Raw genomic sequence first — 19,617 nt, forward strand, 5'->3', positions numbered from 1 at the left:
CTCGCTCAGCCAGTGAGCGGCTGAGCGGGAACCGGTCTGTATGTGGGATCCGAACCCTCGGCGGGAGCGCCTCCACGCTTCCCAAGCGGCGCACTAGCGCAGTGCGCCACCGGGCCGGCCCCTACCTTAACTTTTAAAGAAAAATTAAACTACAAACTTCTTCAATATCCTTACAGAAAATGGGTTTTACTATGAAAGGAGTGAACACACGGTTAAATAACGATTTCAAGTTTGTAAGATTAAAATAAACAGAACCAACTAATTTTTCTTCCACCCTTTCATGAATTTTGCAAACTGAGAACTTACCAGTCTGCAAGGCAAAGGACCAAACAATGGTCTATCTTCATCAGTCAGAATTCTTTCTGCAGATTAAAAAGGATTAAGATGGTAAGTTTTATAAAGTAAAAAATCCAATTCTTTCTGCAGAAAGCACAATATTGTCAAGTTTCAAAATCTTTTAGTCATTTCACAAGAATTAACTTTGGATGAAATGTAAAAATGAACACACATTCCTTTGATGGACAAGAGGCTATAACCACCACCAAAATGAACTCTGTTGCTGTGGTTAATTTATAAACTGTCAATCTAGTACTTGCCAGTAGAATACATTTCCTGCTTATAAGTATTTTTAATATTTCTTCATATTGTTGCCCACTTTAAACATTTCACTTAAAAACAGGATTCTGCACATAATTTATATCAATGTATGCTTGTGACTTAAAGAGGGACACAACTGTAAATCTCTTACCTATGCTTTGGATGGTGTATGCACAACTACCCCAACACATTATGGGCACACGGGGATCCTCTTCATTGGGATGAACCTTTAGTCCCACCTTATAAGTAGCCGTTCCAAATGTTGTTAACATTTCTTTTATGCTCTCAGAATAAGGGTTCCTGAAGTGAACATGTACAGAATTAGCTCAAAACAATGTGCTTACATCAATCAAATGCTTCAGTTTCTTAGCAGCTCTTTGCTATAATGGAATTGAACCACTTAACATGTATCTAGAGATAGGTGTATGCAAAGGGATAATTAGAGATATGTAAAGGTTTCCGCCTGAGGAGTTATGTTCTTTGGGGTATTAGGGGTATTTGGGGTATTAGGTGAAAGTCTACACAGCGAAGCATGAGACTCTTGACCCTCCTCCCCATCCTGAGAACATCAGCAATGTACACCAACTGCCACAGAGATTAGTTTTTCCAGTGAAGAATCTGCAGGGGAAAGTCGTTCACACATTGACAATTGGGTGTTTTCAAGTAAAAGACTGGTGGTGGCTGGATCCCCTTACTATGAGGCTCACAAGTCAGCAAGCTCCAAGCTGCTCATCAGGTTAGAAATGAGCTTCTTAGTACCTTATTCTTAGTTACTCAAGGACCAATAAACATTTAAAGAAAGCATCAAATAGATAAACCAAAACAAACAAGCAGAAAAAAAAGAACTCAGAGAAAACAGAGACAATGTAGAAAGCAGAAAATAGAGTATCAGTCCACGAGGATGAACAGTGAGCTAACAGTAGGAGCGTCTCAAAGAACAGAAAATTATCTAAGAAACAACATAAGAGATTCTTAGAAGTGAAGGACATTAATATTCAGATTCAAAGAGTTTACTAAAAACTTAGCTAAATGAATGAAAAAAGATTCACACACCAAGGAATATCAGAGAAATTTCAGAATACTTGGGATAAAGAGATGATCCCAACAGTTTCCAGGAGTAATAAAGTTACAAAGGAACAGGAATCAGATTGGCATTATTTTCTCAATGGATGCCAGAAGTTAGTAAAACAATGCTTTCAAAATCTAGATGAAAAGTTACTTCTAATCTAGAATTCTATACCCAGCTATCAGTTAAGCGTATGGATACAATAAATACATTTTCAGCCACGTAAATTTAATATCCAGGTAACTTTTCTTAGGAATTTGCTGGAGGATGCACCTATGCAAAAAAGGAAGAAAATTAAGAAAGAGGAAGATATGTAATCCAGAAAACAAGAGGAGCATGGCCAAGGGAAGTCTCAGGGTGACAGCTGTGCCCTGTCCTGATTGGTGCAGGACAGAGGCTGTGATGGGGAGAGGGAAGGCCCCAGGACAGAAGATCATTGGATAGCGCTGAGCACTTGGAAAAGCTATTATTAGGTATCTGACAGTACTGCACCATTTAAAAAAAAAAATTAGAAATACATACATAGAAAACCGCGTACACAAAAAACACAAGGTTAACCATCGGAAAGATAAAACTGTACAAGAAAGGAAATAATACACAACTCATATCAGTAAAAACATTTATTGTAAAAACTGACAACTGATTTAACCAAAAATATTAAATAATTTACCAGTCAATAAGAAGATACTGTTAGTTAGAAATATGAAAATAAATATTAGAAGAGACAAAATGACAGGACTGGGGGTTGGGAGGGGGAGTGTGGGAGGCACAGGACTGATTTCTATTTAAGTCTTCCAGTTCTATATTTATTGACTTATTTAGTACACGCCAGGCACAACTTCCGGTGGCTTTACATCCACTATGTCACTTTATCCTAAAAACACCTATGAGTTACCCTTACTTTACAGGTGAGGGAACTGAGGTACAGAGAGGTCAAGCAATTTGCTCAAAGTAGCCCAGCGAATGAGCAGTGGTGCTGGAAACTGAACCAAGCAGTCTAGCTTCGGAATCTATATTATGCTTTGTAAGTAATTGGCTATGGGGTAAAACAGGACTGAAAATACTCTGGTTTTGATCCTGGGTTACTAAGAGTTTGGTGGTTCATAAATAGAAATATGGAAGTCAGAAGGAAGCATAGGATTTGGTGGGGAAGCTGAGCAGTTTCAATTTAGATGCACTGATAAAATGGTGTCAAGAGAGCAAGATAAAGGGATATGGCTGGGTGTCAGCAACACAGGCTGAGAGAGGTTGGTGAGAGTTAAACATGCCACATGGTTCTTAGAGTTTTTTCAGTATATCTCAATAAACATCAACCTGTAAAGCTTAAACTTAAGAATTTAAGATTAGCATCCTATTAACATTTTGCTCCCTAAGCTGCCAATTAATATTCCTACTAACTGCTGACTTAATTTTTCATTTCAAATGGGCCAAATTTAAAAGGAATAAAATAATATACTCACTTAGGATGAAAATCAGGCCTGAACCCTTCAGGGAAGTGAAATTCATCCATATTTTCTAAATTATCTGAAGAGGCAGTATCTACAGAAACAGGCATTTTATACCATTATTCGACAGATCACAATATTTCTATAACTTTCAGTCACGTATGTCAAAGAAATTAAAAAACAACAAGAAATAAAATTCCCATTATTAAGGACTGGTATAACATAATACAAAGCATGAATACTATTACTCTGGTTGACCAAGACACATTCTTCAGTTACCTATGCTTTTCCTCATAGGATAGCCACTAGAACAAAAAGAAAAGCACTCTACTTTGTTTCTACGAAAACCAATGATATAAATCCTGCTCATGTTACATTCCCACAAGGTTGTAAGTGCAGTGCATGGTCTATGAAACTTGGGAAGCCCTTGGTTATGCCAATAATAAAGTGAGTTATTCTACCAAGGATTAAGCTAGCTCTTCCACTCTCAGTTACATCTCCCCCAATCCCAGCAGCTCTTCAATAAAATGGGAGAATAAGTGAGAAGGATTTATGAACTTCACATGAGTATGTGTGTTTTCAAGGCACAGGAAGTAATGCAGTAAAGTCAAATTTAGTTTATTAAGACAAAGAAAATTAAGATAAGTCAAATTTTTAAAGAGGAGGTTTCACTTTTGAACAATGTCTTCTGTAAATACATCTCCTAGTGATTTCAGACTTTTAGAGAAAAATGAAAACAGATTACCAGAACTTACTAGGAGTACTTCCTTCTTTTCTAAGAACCTGCAAAGCTTTTATCTGCTGAGATATTGTTCTAATCCACTGAGTCAGATTTGGTTGGTCTGAAAAATTTAACCTGCTAGGAAAGATTATAGACAATGTTTAGCATTTTATTGTTGTTGCTTAATTTTAAGTTACAAAAGACTCCTTAAGTGATCACATAATATTGTAGACATAATTCAAAAATTTAAAAAAAATGGCTAGAAGAAAATATATTGCATTAAAAAAAATCAGAATAGATACTGGCCAATGGAAATGAAAATATATTGTCAATATGATGTTAATAACATTGTTAAAAATTTCGCTTTTTTTCAGTACTGGAATTTGCTATAATTTTTTAAATACCACGATCACCACTGCCACTAATATTTATCTAGTGCTTATTATGGGCTTTATTAGTGCTCATTAAGCAATTAGTAAGGCATTTTATTGTCAGCATCTTATAGTATTAGATTTAACCCTCAAAATGTTCCTATGAAAATAGGTTGTATTGCTGTCCCCATTTTACAGATGAGGAAACCGAGGTTTAGAGCTATGAAACCTGACTAAGGAAGGCCTTAAGAAACAGAGCTGGCATTTAAACTCAGCTCTGTTAGACTATAAAGTCTGTGCTCTTTTGATGACTGTATTCAACTATGACTAAACCATAATTAACCTTCATGGGAAAAAACCAAAAACTAAACCACCGAAGTGACAGGTAAAATCCAACAAAGGTAATTGATCCTCATACAAAGATAAGCCTTGAGCTAACAATAATTAAATTCTTTATCAGTTCAAATGCAGAAGTAAGTCAGCACCATTATACAGATACTCTTTTAAGATTAAAAAGCATGAGCTTACATTCAAATCTACTAGTATCTTAAGAACATTTTGTGGCATTATAGACTAAGACACTAAAGTTTGAACTAAAATTAAAGAGAAAAAACTGACTTTGCTTTAAATTGAATCCATCTAATAAGCACAGAACTAGAAGATATATATTCATGAAACTTAAATTAGTACTTATATGTGCATGTAAGGTAGACAGCATAGTTCTATACTGAAAAATGAAGTTTAGATTTGAATAGCAGACAGTATCAAATTGATACTTGTAACGAATATGTCCAATACTCCCATTAACTGAGACTATCCTAAAAACTATGAAATGACAGAAATTTCCCTTTTAAACACACCAACAGATTTTCACTTTTTGGCCTGATTCCTAAAGTTATTGTTGGCCAGTAAATTGCTATCAGTTTACTGAGCATCTCTTGAAAAGGAGGAAGATATTAAGAGCAGAGTCCCTAGAAATATAGAAGATACGTAGTTTTCATGAATACACAAGAATTTTATATCTTCTACAGTATTTATGGGTGACTAAGAAACTGTTAAATATTGGCCTTGTTCCTCTCTAAAAACCAAAATCATACTCCACAGGTCTGCTAGAAAAAAATGACTAAATAAAAAGTTTGGAAAGTATCAGGGAAATATTATGCAATTACCTAGAGTGAATTTTCCATTATCTTCAAAGCAAACTATTGCTTTGTTATAAGGTGTTATAAGCCAAAACTTACCTCTTAAAAATATTTCTTGGAGGAAGCAGCAGAGGAATAACAGTATTACTCAAGCATTCACAAAGAGGGCAAAGGAATTCTCCATTTTCTACATCATAGCTTGTATGTAAGCGTAATCTCTGTTGCCTTCGCTGTTCTTTAGCTTGAACGGAATCAAAATACCTTTACAATTAGAGAACATGATGTATCAAAAACAATGACAATTAATTTCAATGAGAGTCACAAGCTTCAATGTTTTTTAACACTGGCATTATGATTTTTGAGGTTTTTTTTTTTTTTTAAAAGATGACCGGTAAGGGGATCTCAACCCTCGACTTGGTGTTGTCAGCACCATGCTCAGCCAGTGAGCGAACCGGCCATCCCTATATGGGATCCGAACCCGGGGCCTTGGTGTTATCAGCACCGCACTCTCCCGAGTGAGCCACGGGCCGGCCCTGAGGTGTTTTAATATACTAAAATGAATTAAGAGTTATAAAACAGGAGAAAAAAAATGCTTTGTAAAAAAGCATTCACAATACAGTAGCAACAGAAAATTCTTGGTGACAGTGCTGTCTGGTCAATTCCCCAGGGCTGGTGGCTACTTGTCAGGGGCAGTTCACAGTAACTCAGTGAGCGCAGTGCTAGTATATAATAGTATCGATTTGCTGGTTTTGCAGAAGCATAGAAGGCACCAAGATAAAACAAATTCAGGGTTATCCCATCTTTGCACAGGGAACTATTACAACCTTGGGAAGTAACAAAGCAAGTACTAGCACCTTTGACACCAAGAGCTATTTACCCTGGACCTGAAAAAAAGACAACATTACCCTTCTAGGTTTTTATCCCACTGTAAAAACCCTTTTCTTTATCCAGTTTGTTAGCTAATACAGATCTACTTCCTACTTTGGAGGGATAAAGAGAAGACTTCAATACAAAGCTATATTAATAAATATACTTGATATACTAAGAAGTTTCTAAGTCACTCCTTTACATCTATGACAAAGCAAATCATTTTTGTTATTTATTAGGCAATAACATGGAGTTTTTCCTTCAATATCTTTAGTTTTCCCTTTTTCTAAAATGGAATTTCCTTTATTTAAAAATTCAATTTTGAACCTTCAGATAAGCTTCTCTTGACTAATATTGAGAATAAAAATTACCTTTGCCAACAATGGGCATGCATAATGTGCCCACAGCTACCAGTGTATGTTCCGCAAGACAGATCAGGGTGCATGAATAATGGATCATATTTTTCTGCATTAGAAAACAAAACAAAACAAAAACCAAGCATTTAATTTTCCTATAAGAAATGTGCAACTTTAAATTGTGAAAACCTTGATAAAGATATGTAAACTTGAAATGAAATGCTAACTTATTCCTTTCACTTGAGTAATAATTTATGCAAGACTCTGGATTTAGAAAGCAGAACTCTAATTTTAATCACCCTGAGCAAATTAATTAAATATCACTGAACTGTAAACTGAAATAGAAACTCTGTATTTAAGAACAATTTTTTGAACATTTCACACTTTCAGAGTACTGAAAGATTCAAGTTCCCTCCATCATGCCCTGAGCTCAAGGTCAAAAGGATATTTGGCTGCTATGTTCAGGGCAGTGGGTCACAATGATCTCTACTAAAAAAGATGTTTTGGCAGTAATGGGGTGCTCCCTAGAGGACAGTCTGCTTAAAGACATTCATGCAGAGAATTGCCAATATGACAACAAAATGTCTAAGCCCATACCACACCAGACAGGAAAAAAAAGTAATTCACAGTCTTCTCTTTTGGTATTAATTTTTATATTCAGAGGAGATAAAAAACGAAGACAAGCCTGGCTTCTTCTGAAATTTTTTGAATTCCCTATGTAAATTAGTATAATCTTAAGAATAGAAAGAATTACTTAAGTGTTAATATTTTAATACGTTTCATATACTAGAACAGTGCAAATGTCACAGCATAATGAAAATCTTTAATGATAAAAATTGTGAAAGCATTTGGAAAATCAACTTATAGCCAAAGCTTCTTTCTTCAGGAAGTAACAAATTAAATAAAATTAGCAACTTTGTCTTTGGCCTGGAATGAAATTTATAAAACACCTAGTTCGAATGACCGATTTTTAAAATAAAGCAGACCAATCTTTTATAAATAGGGTGCTTGAAAGCCACACTGTGAAGACTTTTCTTATAGAGAGTAGGTGACCTACTGGGGTTCTCAAACCTTCTTTCAATCCTGCAATGTGAAAGGCACTGTTTAAAGAAGTGCTTTGGGAATTCCTAAGATGCAGTTCCTACTCTCAAGAAGTTTACTGGGTTTACTGAGGCTTATGCACATAGAAAACAAGCCTAAGAGTAGAAACATAAAGGTGTCTGTGGTAGACACAATAATGTGCAGTCCAGATCCCTCTGCAGGAAGGAATGACTTACTTTCTCAGCTGTTAGAAGAGAGAACTTAACTGTCATCCCCCTTTTAGGGAAAACTGCCTCACTGAAGGTCATACCTCTCTCCAGGGTGGCCCACAAGCAGTCAATGATCAGTGTCAGGGTATAAGACCCAGACCCCTCACCCCAACTCAGCACAATTCTGAATAGCCAACCAGCTCCCAGATCTCCCATGGGGTTGGCTGAGGCCTTTTGGAAACTGCATTATAGCTCAGCTTCTCTCTTTTCACAATTACATTTCCACAGATGTCTGTCTCAAGGCTCTCCCCAATAAACATCCTGCACAGTAATCTCTATCTCAAACTCTGCTTTCTGGGGAACCTGTGGTAGTATCACTATTCTAAGTCAGAATCTGGCTCAAAGATTGCTTCTCACATAGGTAAGTCGTGGTGTTGTTCAAGAGATTCCACTCTGGCTCTATCATTGAGACAAAATAATTATTGATTGTTATTTCAGTGTGTCAGCAAATTATTAGGAGTTTACAAGTCTGTTGAAGGGTGGGAAAAACTGTTAAGTACCAAAGTATGTTTATGTCACATCACAGAGTAAAGCTTTTCTTTGATTCCCTGCTATTTATCAACTGTGTGATTCAGGCATGGTACTTAACCTTCTAGAACGGTTCCATATTTGTCAAGTGGGGATTCTGCCTAAAGAATCTGCCAAAGATACCACCAAGCCTATGGAATTATTTATTTATTTATTTTTCCTTTTTGTCTTTTTTCGTGTCTGGCAACGGATCACAACCCTCAGTGTCGCGCCCGTACCAGACCGGGACCGACAACGGGATCGCAACCCTCGGTGTTGCTCCCACACCTCGCTCAGCCAGTGAGCAGGAACCGGTCTGTATGTGGGATCCGAACCCTCGGCGGGAGTGCCACCACGCTCCCAAGCGGCGCACTGTAGCAGTGCGCCACCGGGCCGGCCCTGGAGTTATTATTAGATTAATAAAATCTCCATATATACCAACCATCCTAACTGGCAATCATTATTAGTAGGGAGGATGAGGATCTAGCTATAACTTACCTGGATCATCATTGAATTTACTTCTATTTTTTGATAATACAGTTGATCTTTGAACAAATGCTGCCAAGACCATTGCCTTGCTTTCCACTTTAACTTCTTGCTCCTCTTGACATAATATACAGGTAACAAATTGTCTTTGTTCAGGGACCTGAGTTTGTGCTGGGCCCAATGCTGTAAGTGTCATATCTGAAACCACAGGGCTGCAATAAAAAAGTTATAAATATAATTAGTAAGTTTTTTTTTTTTTTTTATAAGATGACCGGTAAGGGAATCTTAACCCTTGACTTGGTGTTGTCAGCACCACGCTCACCCAATGAGCTAACCGGCCATTCCTATATAGGATCCGAACCCGTGGCCTTGGTGTTATCAGCACCACACTCTCCTGAGTGAGCCACAGGCCAGCCCTATAATTAGTAAGTCTAAGAAATTTTTCCATTATCACAAAACAGCAGACTCCAGATATGTTGTATTTAACACGTGATTTTGATGATGTGAATCACCAAAAGTCTTTCATATGTGTCAAAACCATCTCCTTTATTTTTTTTTTTCCTTTTTTTGTCTTTTTTCGTGTCCGGCAACGGATCGCAACCCTCAGTGTCGCGCCCGTACTGGACCGGGACCGGCAACGGGATCGCAACCCTCGGTGTTGCGCCCGCACCTCGCTCAGCCAGTGAGCGGGAACCGGTCCGTATGTGGGATCCCAACCCTCGGTGGGAGCGCCGCCGCGCTCCCAAGCGGCGCACTGTAGCAGTGCGCCACCAGGCCGGCCCCAAAACCATCTCCTTTAATCCTCACAGCAATCCAATATGCAAAACCAATGCCAGAACTCAGGGAACTGGACCTACTGTTCTCATTCTTTCATGAATATCAAGGATTTTCTCTATAAAGTACCATTTTAGATGTACACATGAATTATCTTTTCTAAGATTCATTCCTCTAACTGGAGGCCACAAAATTTACCCATCAATTCTACTAAATTACTTTAGAATTAAAAGCGTATTTATTAGGAAAAAAAGCAACATGGCCCCAAGTTAAGAACCACTGGTTAAGAGATTAAAAAATTGTAATTTTTTTTTTTTTAAGATGACCGGTAAGGGGATCTTAACCCTTGTCTTGGTGTTGTCAGCACCACGCTCAGCCAGTGAGCGAACCGGCCATCCCTATATGGGATCCGAACCCGTGGCCTTGGTGTTACTAGCACCGCACTCTCCCGAGTCAGCCACGGGCTGGCCCCAAAAATTGTAATTTTTTTTTTTACCTGTTATCAAGAACAGCAGAGGTAGAGGCGTCTAGTTCTAATGTCTGCTGAAAGAGTTCTTTGTTCTCATCAATAAAGTGCCGCTGCATCTCAGACATCTGGGCCATGATCTTTTCTCTGCGCAGTCTGGCAATCTCGGCTTTTCTCTTCCTCTCAGCTTTGTCTTTGTCTCTTGAAGTCTAAAATTATGCTTCATTCAATTAGACCATTAGATGCTAAATGCATTTTTTCCAAAGCAGAAATATATTTAATTGTAGACATTAAAAACTATTCTACAATCTCACTTATTTTTTTCATCACGGAAGTCTACAGAATCTCCCTTAATTAAACTAGAGAAAAGGTTCTTAACCCAACATGCTAAAAAAAAAAAAAAAAAAAAAAAAAAAAAAAGAGGCAGATCAAAAAATAGCTACGACAAATAAATATGAAATAGTGGCACGTTTCTTGGAATCTAAATGGCTATGAATAATACCAACTACCAACTTATTGAAAATAAATTCAATTTTTCATACACTTAAACTTCCTACAATTTTTCAATATTATCATACTTTCCTTCTCATACCTCTTCCATTATGGTTCCTTCTGTCTCTGCCACAGGACTGGTAGATGAACTCTCCCTTATCTTCTTAATAGCATTAAAAGTCTGTGAAAAAAAGTATCAGTTATCCTGAAGCTGTGAAACACTATTGTAATGTACAGATAACAAATATTTAATGTTTCTCACAAAAAGCAGAGCAATACAGGAAATTTTACCTTTAATATCCACTTAATCATGTCTTTGTGAACTTCTAGGTAGGGAGCATTTTGTAGTGTTTCCAGCATAGCTAATATGCTAGGAGTGTTGTTTGGTGCTTCACCAGGTTCTAAGGCAGAAAAATAAAAGGTACAATAACAACAGCTTACACTTCATAGTGCTTATTCTCGATAAATGGAGATAAAATGATTTTCAATACTTCTCAAGAATGCAACATATTTGTAACTTTACAAACAAGTTAACAACTAAAATTCTTTAAGCACTGAAAACTGACTTCTTATATCAAAGGATTATTTTAACATAATCTCTAGCAAAGTTAAATAAAAACTTAGCTAAAATAGACTGGTCTACTTGAGATTTTACAAGTCTAAGAAATTAAATTAGGGTTATGGGGGTACATGTGTGTATAAATCTATCTATTTGCTTTGATCTTTTCTTTATTAAGATATATTCAAAATAAAATAAATTTCTTTTGCTATGAACTGTTTCTTTATTTGAGGAGAATATATAAAAGTCAAGTCCATATTCTCAACAGTATATTTAATACAATATTAGTCAATTCAGTTTGTAGTCAGAAATGTCCAATTTTTTATTTTCTTGATTTAGGTGCTGCCATTCTGGCAAAATGGTCCTCTTTCCTACGAGGGGAAGAGATTGAACTATGTGATCTTTAATAGTCTTCCAAATCTAAAATTCTGTGGTTGAAGTGCTTGTGTGGTAATAAACGGAACTGCCCGACAGAAAAAAAAATAAATAAATAAAATTCTGTGGTTGCGCATTAGGGATCTGACTCTAGATAAGGGAGAGGTTTCTTTGCAAATAAATATAGTGTATTTAATTATACAAAATGTTTAAAGGGAAATAACGTCCAAAGCAAATGATGATTACTTAAAAAAAAAAAAAAAGAAAAAGAAAAGAAGTAATGCCCAAAGAAAATGATGATTATTTAAAAAAAAAAAAAAATAAGAGAGAGAAAGTGAGAGAGAACTGGACATCTTATAATGATTAGTGAAGGAAATTAGGGGAGTTTTCTGTGTAACCACAGAAATGTTTATGTCACATCACAGAGTAAAGTATCCTAAAGTAAAAAGCACTGGAGAAAAAGACACAATATATATCCATAGAAAAATTACTGGTAGAGAAAAGAGTAGAAGAAGGCTGACACCCAAGATTAAGAGTCTTCAGTGGGGAACGGTAATTTCCCTCTTCCTCCCACTTACTTGGACGAGGGCAAAAGTAAAACTAGAGATCAAGCAGCAAACAAGACTACCTCCTCCCTGCTCAATGCCACCCCCTCCCCACTGCTCCCAGTTCCCGGTAGCAGAGCCTAGGATTCTCATAGTCATTTCCATTTAGGAAGAAATGTCACTGAACAAAGTTACAGAAATAGTCCTTTTCAATCAAGGAATTTATAAACTCCTATCATAGCACCATAAATTCATTTAAAAACATCTCAGGGCCGGCCCGTGGCTCACTCGGTAGAGTGCGGTGCTAATAACACCAAGGCCACGGGTTCGGATCCCATATAGGGATGGCCGGTTAGCTCACTGCGTGAGCATGGTGCTGACAACACCAAGTCAAGGGTTAAGATCCCCTTACCGGTCATCTTTTAAAAACATCTCAGCAAATGGTTGATTGCAGGTCTGAGGCAGGGAAAGTACAAGATGAGCTGAGGTATCTTTTGTGCCAGAAAGTGAAGTGGTGCTCAACTACCAACAGGGCTGGGAGAAAAGGACACAGAACCCAACTGAAGAGACTCCCACTGACCAAAATTGGCACAATTTGAGAAAGGAATAACAGGGCTGGCCAGTTAGCTCACTTGATTAGAGCATGGTGCTGGTAACAGCAGGGTCAAGGGTCTGGATGCCCTTACTGGCCAGCTGCCAGAAAACAACAACAACAACAACAAAAAGGGGTGGGGGGAGAAAAAATGGAAAAAAAGAAAGAATAATTATAATTCACTATAAAACACTGTATAAATAAAAATCCACAAGTAATATTTAATAGAAAACCCAAAACAAAATTGATTCAAAGTTGCCACCATCGTAGGTAAACTATTAGACAAACTGCTTATTCTGAAAATTAATAAAGGAAAAGCTTTTCTTTAAGACTTCTTCTTCTTTTTTTGGGGGCGGCGGGGGGATCGCAACCCTCAGCACGGTGTTGTCTGCACCATGCTCAGCCAAGTGAGCGCATGGGTCATCCCTATGTAGATTCGAACCCGCGGCCTCGGCGCTACCAGCACCGCACTCTCCCGAGTGAGCCATGGGGCCGGCCCAAAAGCTTTTCTTTAAGAGGTCAAATATTATGAGGACTAAAACAAATGGCTCAAAGTATGCAAATATAAAAGCAAATTTAGCAAAATACTAACTACTGCATCTAGATGATATGTATGTAGATGTCTACTGTACAACTCTTTCAACCTGTCTCTATATGACTTTAAAAAAACGGATAGAAAAAACATCTCCCTGTCTTTCTAAAAAAAAGGTCACATTACTTTATATAAAATGATAATCCAATCCCCTATAGCTAATTTTCTAAACTGTAGAATCTTATTTTTATAAGATAACAGCAATAATTTAAAAGTAAAATCCTGACAGCATACTTGTGTTTTTAAAAGTGTATTCTAGAGTTTAAATGTATGTGCTATACCAATTTCAAACTAAGGACTCCTCATTAAATTTTGCTGTTTATGAATCAAAATTGTATGCATTTCAAGTATGTATAGGCCCTAAGTATTTTTATAAAAACATATCATGATCTAATATAGTTCCTTAAAAACATAGATGAATACAGATAGCCTCAAATACTTTAATTCATTATTACCCATTTAGAAACTATATAAACAAATAAAAGAGGTTAATTGTGACTACTTAAAATCACTTATATCTTGAATTAGTTCAGTAAAAAGTATATACATACTTGATATCTTCAGGGTGAAGGTAAATGTTACTACATGCTCTTCAGTGACATTCTCCAAATGTTGTTTTTCTTCTTGTAGTGCCATTCCAATTAAATGTAACACCTTAAATAAAACATGTTTTCTAACTTTTAGTTAAAAAAAAATCAAGTACATATTTTTACAAGAAATAAAAAAAAGAATTGAATATTAAAAAAAGATAAATCAAACTATTAAAGACTAATGTAATAAAAAAATTCAAAGTACTAATTTTTATTAAATTCAAAGTCTGAGGTTCATTTTCTCATAAAGAATTCTTGGCAAGGAAAACAAAATTGTCTGTTTCAGCAAGGAAGAAATTTCAACTGCACATCCTTAGGGTAAGTGAAAATTACCACCAGCAATTCATATAATATATAATTTTCAGTGTTATTCCATACCTACACTACAGACTTAAAAAAAAATCTAAGATTCAGTGGCCAAATAATTACAAACCTGAAAGCATCTATCGTGCAATTATCCAGTCTATGATACTACCTAGTTCAGTTTCTCTAAGGACTAAATCTTAGTCTTCATTTGAATCATTTGAGAAAGAAACATACTTTTATCTCCAATGTCATATAATTTATAAAGATGCTTATAGTTCTTCAGTATATCTCACAAAAAATTCATTACCAGACCTTTAAGAAAATATGACTACATTGAACCTATCTGCACTTCTACAGCTCTTATCCTGCTCCCTAATTTTGAAGGAGATAAGTGTGTGGTGTCTTTGTATCTTTCCTTCCACATAGGGTGACTGTGGTTATCAGAGACTTGGAAAAACTAGGTTAGCCTGAATGACATGAAGCAAATGTATAACATAAGGTAAAAAACCGTTCACTCCTCTCTTCTCCATCATTTCCCCAAAATCATTTGCTCATAATACTGATGGCCTCTAGTATAACACAGCTTTTACATTTTATATATGTTTTTAAATGGGTGGGTGGTGTAAGTGTACACACACCTTAGCCAATGACATATTTGAGCCTGCTGAAACAATAAAAAACTGGTAACTTTGAAAAAAGACATGACTTCACTTAAATCCTGGCTTTACTGCTTTCAAGATATACATCCTCAAGGAACCCCTCTGAACCTATGTCATCATCTTTAACATAGAAGAAAAACAGCTTCCCTCTAGAGTTCTGAGGATTACAAATACTGTATGTAAAGTGCCTAGTACAGAATAAGGCACAGAGTAGGTTCTCTATTAACTGAATGATTGTTATTATGTCATGTACTAGTTGAGTAACATAGGAAATTAACTGAATCTCACTGAAATTTGTCTTCCTTATCTGCACGATGGAAAAAGTTGTATCTATTCATAGGATTGTTGTGTGAATTCAAATAGACAGTGTAAGAGACTTACATTAAAGCTATAAAGTAAAATACTAACAAGATTCTAGACTTGCCACTTAGCTATTTCTTCAATTGCAAAATATAGGCATTGGTGAACACAAGGTTTTTTTTGAGAGAATCAAACAAAAAACATATGTAAAAAATAGCACATTATACCAGTATTGGAGTACTGCATATACAAAGGCCAATACCAATCAAAGAGAGACAGATTGGACAATGGGACTGAGGTAATCATGATCATGTGTTATAAAAATATCTGCCAGGAACTAATTTTCATTGTCAAACACAAAAGCACTCATTTTCATTGTCTAACAATATGCTAGATTTTAAATGAAGGTAACAGTACATTTTTTGTCCTAATCTTCCTGTGTGAGGACTCTTTTCGGCTTTTACTACAATACACTAAAAGTAAGAAATGTCTTCACACCTACCCTTTGCAGCATGGACTCTGACCAGGCATATCCATTACGTTCTACGGCCCATTGCAGTATTGTTTCCATGATATACAACATGACATCTGACTGCAAAATGTTAACCAGACTTGCAAATAGAGGGCAGAATGGAGGCAAAACAGGAGGTGGAAGTGCTGAAAATAAAGTTATTACTGGTTTCTTTTGTAGAACTTGCTTAAAAGAAACTATTCCTTTGTTAGATATTTTTGATAGTCTTCATTCAAAGAATATTCATTAGCACACATTTTAAAGCTTATTTTACCTTCCCAAGGTCAGTCAAATTCATAAAAACAGCTACACCAATAGTGGCAATACAAAGGAAAGGCTTTCTTCTCCCTAGAAACGTCTTAAGATCTGAGATAAAACCATTAACCCGCAGGTGGCTCAGTACAGAATATTTCTAATTAATATACTTATTATTCCTTTGAATAGAAGAATGTTCACTGAAAGCTTATATTTAGCTTTCTCATTCCACCAGGACAATCATCACAGTTAATAGAAAACAATACTTTATAAGTAAAATAGACTGAGATTTTTGGAAAAAAAGATATAAAGTACCTGTATCTTCTCTATTTTTTCTTTTCAATTTCCGCTGAGCTTCTTCTGCCTAATTAAAAAAAAAAAAAGTAATTTGGACAGGGGATTAGTAGCACAAAACAACTTGATATTAAAAACTAGAGACATAAGTCAATCTCTGTTGTATTATCTTCTGATTTTAGAAGATTTTTATCCTTATTGTTGTATCACCTCTCCCCCATTGATATATCAAGATGAATGTTTCCCCCCTAAGTAAATCCCCAAATGAGCTCTTTGTTGCTTTAAAATGCAAAGGAAACATGTACAAACCAAAATTTAAAAATTTATTTAGGTGTGAACTCCATGACATGCATAAAAAATTAAATAAAATATTTATGTGTAAGTTTTGTTTAATGCCATTTTTGAAAAAGTATTTTAATATTGCTAAAGGCAAAATTTAACTACCCAAAAATAATTTGGAAACCTGCATAAATCTCTATGGAAAAGCATGTTAAATGGTACCAATTCTGAAATGTGAGTAAAATAGGCTAAATGATTATAATACAAGTTGAACATTTATCTTCAGAAGCCAATAAAATACAATCATATATGTATGAGCATGTATATAATTTCATAGATGTTATATATAGATGCACAAAACATTGGGGGGAAATCCAAAATGTTAGGCAGTGGTATTCTATGTAATTTGTACTTCCTTCTTCATATCGTTTTTCTTTTATTTATTTTTTTCTCTACTTACTCCTAAGTCATGGCATATTTCTTTTTTATATTCTCCAAATTTCCTACAATAAAAATATATCCTTTTTCAACCTGTAGAAAGCAGTAAAAGTTGGTTAGGAAAAAAAAAAATCCAACCCTTTCCCATTATACTTTTAATTTTCCCAATTACCTTGGACTGCTCTGCCCTTGAAAAGTGATAGAAATACAAGTTGAACTCTTTGGCACATTCTGGTTTCAGTTCATACATGCCTCGTCCTGTTAATCCAGGTTTCCTATGAAAGAAAGTCCCTTAGAATATTATTACTAAAGTCAAACACTAATTCATTAGACATCTCAAACATTACAGTAAGAAAGCAGAGCTCTCATATACTGCTGGTGAATGTTAAACTGGAACTATTTTCTGTGGGTTAATTTCGAAATCTAAATCCAAAGCTTTACGTTTATTCATTTTATCTCATGTGTCCACTTTGAATTTACACTAACATGACAAGTGAACAATTTAAAATCTAACAACAGGAAATAGGTTACATAAATTACAACATCTCCAAAGAATTGAACATCATTAAAAGTGATGCTAGTTTCCGTACTGTAACATGTAAAGATGTCTGTGATAAGTTCTATCAAGTGGAAAACAGCAGGTACAATATTGGGGTTTAGAGAATCTTCCTATAAGCAAGCTACAAAACCCAGAAGCTGAATAAGAAACAAAGATTTTTCAAAACATTTGTGTGAAATGACACCATGAACAGTTAAAAATCAAATGACAGACTGAGAGGAAGTACTTGTAATTAATATAATATACTTGTATTTAATATAATGAGGATTAAGATCTCTATAAAAAAATGCTCATGAAAGAATAAGATAGGGACAAAAAAACACAAAGAAAAATGCACTAAAGTATGAATAGATATAAATGACCAATAAACTCATGGAAAGATGCTCAAACTCACTGGAAGTTAAGAGCGATCTAAGTTAAAATAAGGTAATATTTTCCACCCATCTAATGTGTAGAAATTAAAAGGCAGAACACATCAAAGTATGTCGCAAAGTTGTGGGGTACTCTCAAATATTGCTAGTGTGAGTGTAAACTGATGACATTTTTGGAAAGGCAATTTGGAAGTATGTATCAAAATGTAATACATGCCTTCTTTTCATCTGAAAAATCCTCCAAGAAACACTTCCACAGTCAAAGATACCTACGTCAATGATATGTACAAGGATGTTCAATACTTGTTTATAATATAGAAAATGTGGCGATTAAATATCCATTAATAGGGAAGAGGTTAAATACACACAGTACAGGACTAGGAAGTAAAAAATGAAGTAGGTCTATACAAGGCATATTAAGTACAAAAATAAAACAAAACTCCAAAAGACAAACATATAGAAATATCCATTAAAATTTAATTTAAAAAAAGGTTGTAGAACATTATGGGCAATATTTTTTCTTCATACTTTTCCATATTTCCTCTAAAAACACATTGTCTTTTATAATCAACAAAAGTAAAGACACTGCTATCGGGGTGGGGAGCAGGGAAAGAACAGGATTAAAAATCACATCAACAACTTTAAGGGGATAAACTAGTACATTAACTGGTGAACATGGACACTGGAGAAAGCAGCATTCAGAGGTCATCCCACAACTTAGGCGACACATTCAAATGTAAACAAAGAAAGCAATTTTAAGGACTCATTATATATTTACTTAGATCACTGTGTAGGTTAATTTCTATTATTTGAAACCAACAGCTATGGACACCTATTCTGAATGCAATGAAAACCCTCATTACACTACTTTAAGTTGGCTAGATCATAAAAGTGAAATACCAGTGAGAAATCTAATTGAGTATTATAATTTGAAAATGTTTCTTACTCTCTGAAAGCATCAACTTTATTCTCAGTTCCATCAATAGAAACGCTAAAAAAAAGAATATATATATATATATATATATATGTATATATATAAAGAACATGAAATAATAGGAAGCAAACTCACTTGAAATGGGCAACTGCTTCAATTACGCTCTCCATGCCAGTCTCCTTGTTCTCCTAAAGGTACAGGAAACAAGTAACTGTGTTTCATGTTAATAATAACTGCTAGTACTCCAAGCATTGTGCTTTACGCTCAGTACAACCCTATGAGATATATTATCATCTCCATTTTTACAGATGAGAATCCTATAGTAAACATGATGATTAATATACAATTAGGCACATTTATTTGGTAAGCTGGCATTTATTCAAATCGATATAATTTTTTGAAATCAAGGTAAGACATTTCAAAAGCAATGGTAATAATTTTTTTTTTTCCCTTTTTGTCTTTTTTACTGACCGGTAACGGGATTGCAACCCTCGGTGTCGCGCCCGCACTGGGGACCGGCAACGGGATCGCAACCCTCAGTGCTGCGCCCGCACTGCGCTTAGCCAGTGAGCGGGAACCGGTCTCCACATGGGATCCGAACCCTCGGTGGGAGCGCCACCGCGCTCCCAAGCGGCGCACTCTCCAGTGCACCACCGGGCCGGCCCGGTAAGAATTTTTTGAAATCAAGGTAAGACATTTCAAAAGTATACAAACATTTAAACAAAAATTATGTAAAATATTTGTAACATTTTGTGAAATAATTACAGTAATTTCTCATCTATTTTCAATAAAACAGCACTTCCCAAATCATATCCCACTCATGACAAGATGTTAATAAGAACTCTGGCCAAAACTTCT

General features: G+C 35.6%; 1 protein-coding gene across 2 annotated transcripts in view; it reads right to left on the reverse strand.

Annotated features, from left to right (window-relative positions):
* UBR2 (ubiquitin protein ligase E3 component n-recognin 2) overlaps positions 1-19,617 on the reverse strand; it is a 130,557-nt gene that overhangs the window by 27,102 nt on the left and 83,838 nt on the right. For both annotated transcript variants that reach the window (XM_008573183.1, XM_008573182.1), the window contains exons 22-36: positions 18,895-18,947; positions 17,068-17,170; positions 16,200-16,248; positions 15,621-15,775; positions 13,815-13,917; positions 10,892-11,001; positions 10,701-10,781; positions 10,139-10,317; positions 8,881-9,080; positions 6,581-6,674; positions 5,442-5,603; positions 3,864-3,967; positions 3,124-3,202; positions 749-897; positions 307-362 (exon numbers count right to left, since the gene is read on the reverse strand). In XM_008573183.1, coding sequence (XP_008571405.1) covers positions 307-362; positions 749-897; positions 3,124-3,202; positions 3,864-3,967; positions 5,442-5,603; positions 6,581-6,674; positions 8,881-9,080; positions 10,139-10,317; positions 10,701-10,781; positions 10,892-11,001; positions 13,815-13,917; positions 15,621-15,775; positions 16,200-16,248; positions 17,068-17,170; positions 18,895-18,947 — 1,677 coding nt within the window. The remainder of the gene's footprint in view (positions 1-306; positions 363-748; positions 898-3,123; positions 3,203-3,863; positions 3,968-5,441; positions 5,604-6,580; positions 6,675-8,880; positions 9,081-10,138; positions 10,318-10,700; positions 10,782-10,891; positions 11,002-13,814; positions 13,918-15,620; positions 15,776-16,199; positions 16,249-17,067; positions 17,171-18,894; positions 18,948-19,617) is intronic.

This window comes from Galeopterus variegatus, unplaced genomic scaffold (genome assembly GCF_000696425.1).
Source record: "Galeopterus variegatus unplaced genomic scaffold, G_variegatus-3.0.2 Scaffold887, whole genome shotgun sequence".
Classification (NCBI taxonomy): Eukaryota; Metazoa; Chordata; class Mammalia; order Dermoptera; family Cynocephalidae; genus Galeopterus; species Galeopterus variegatus.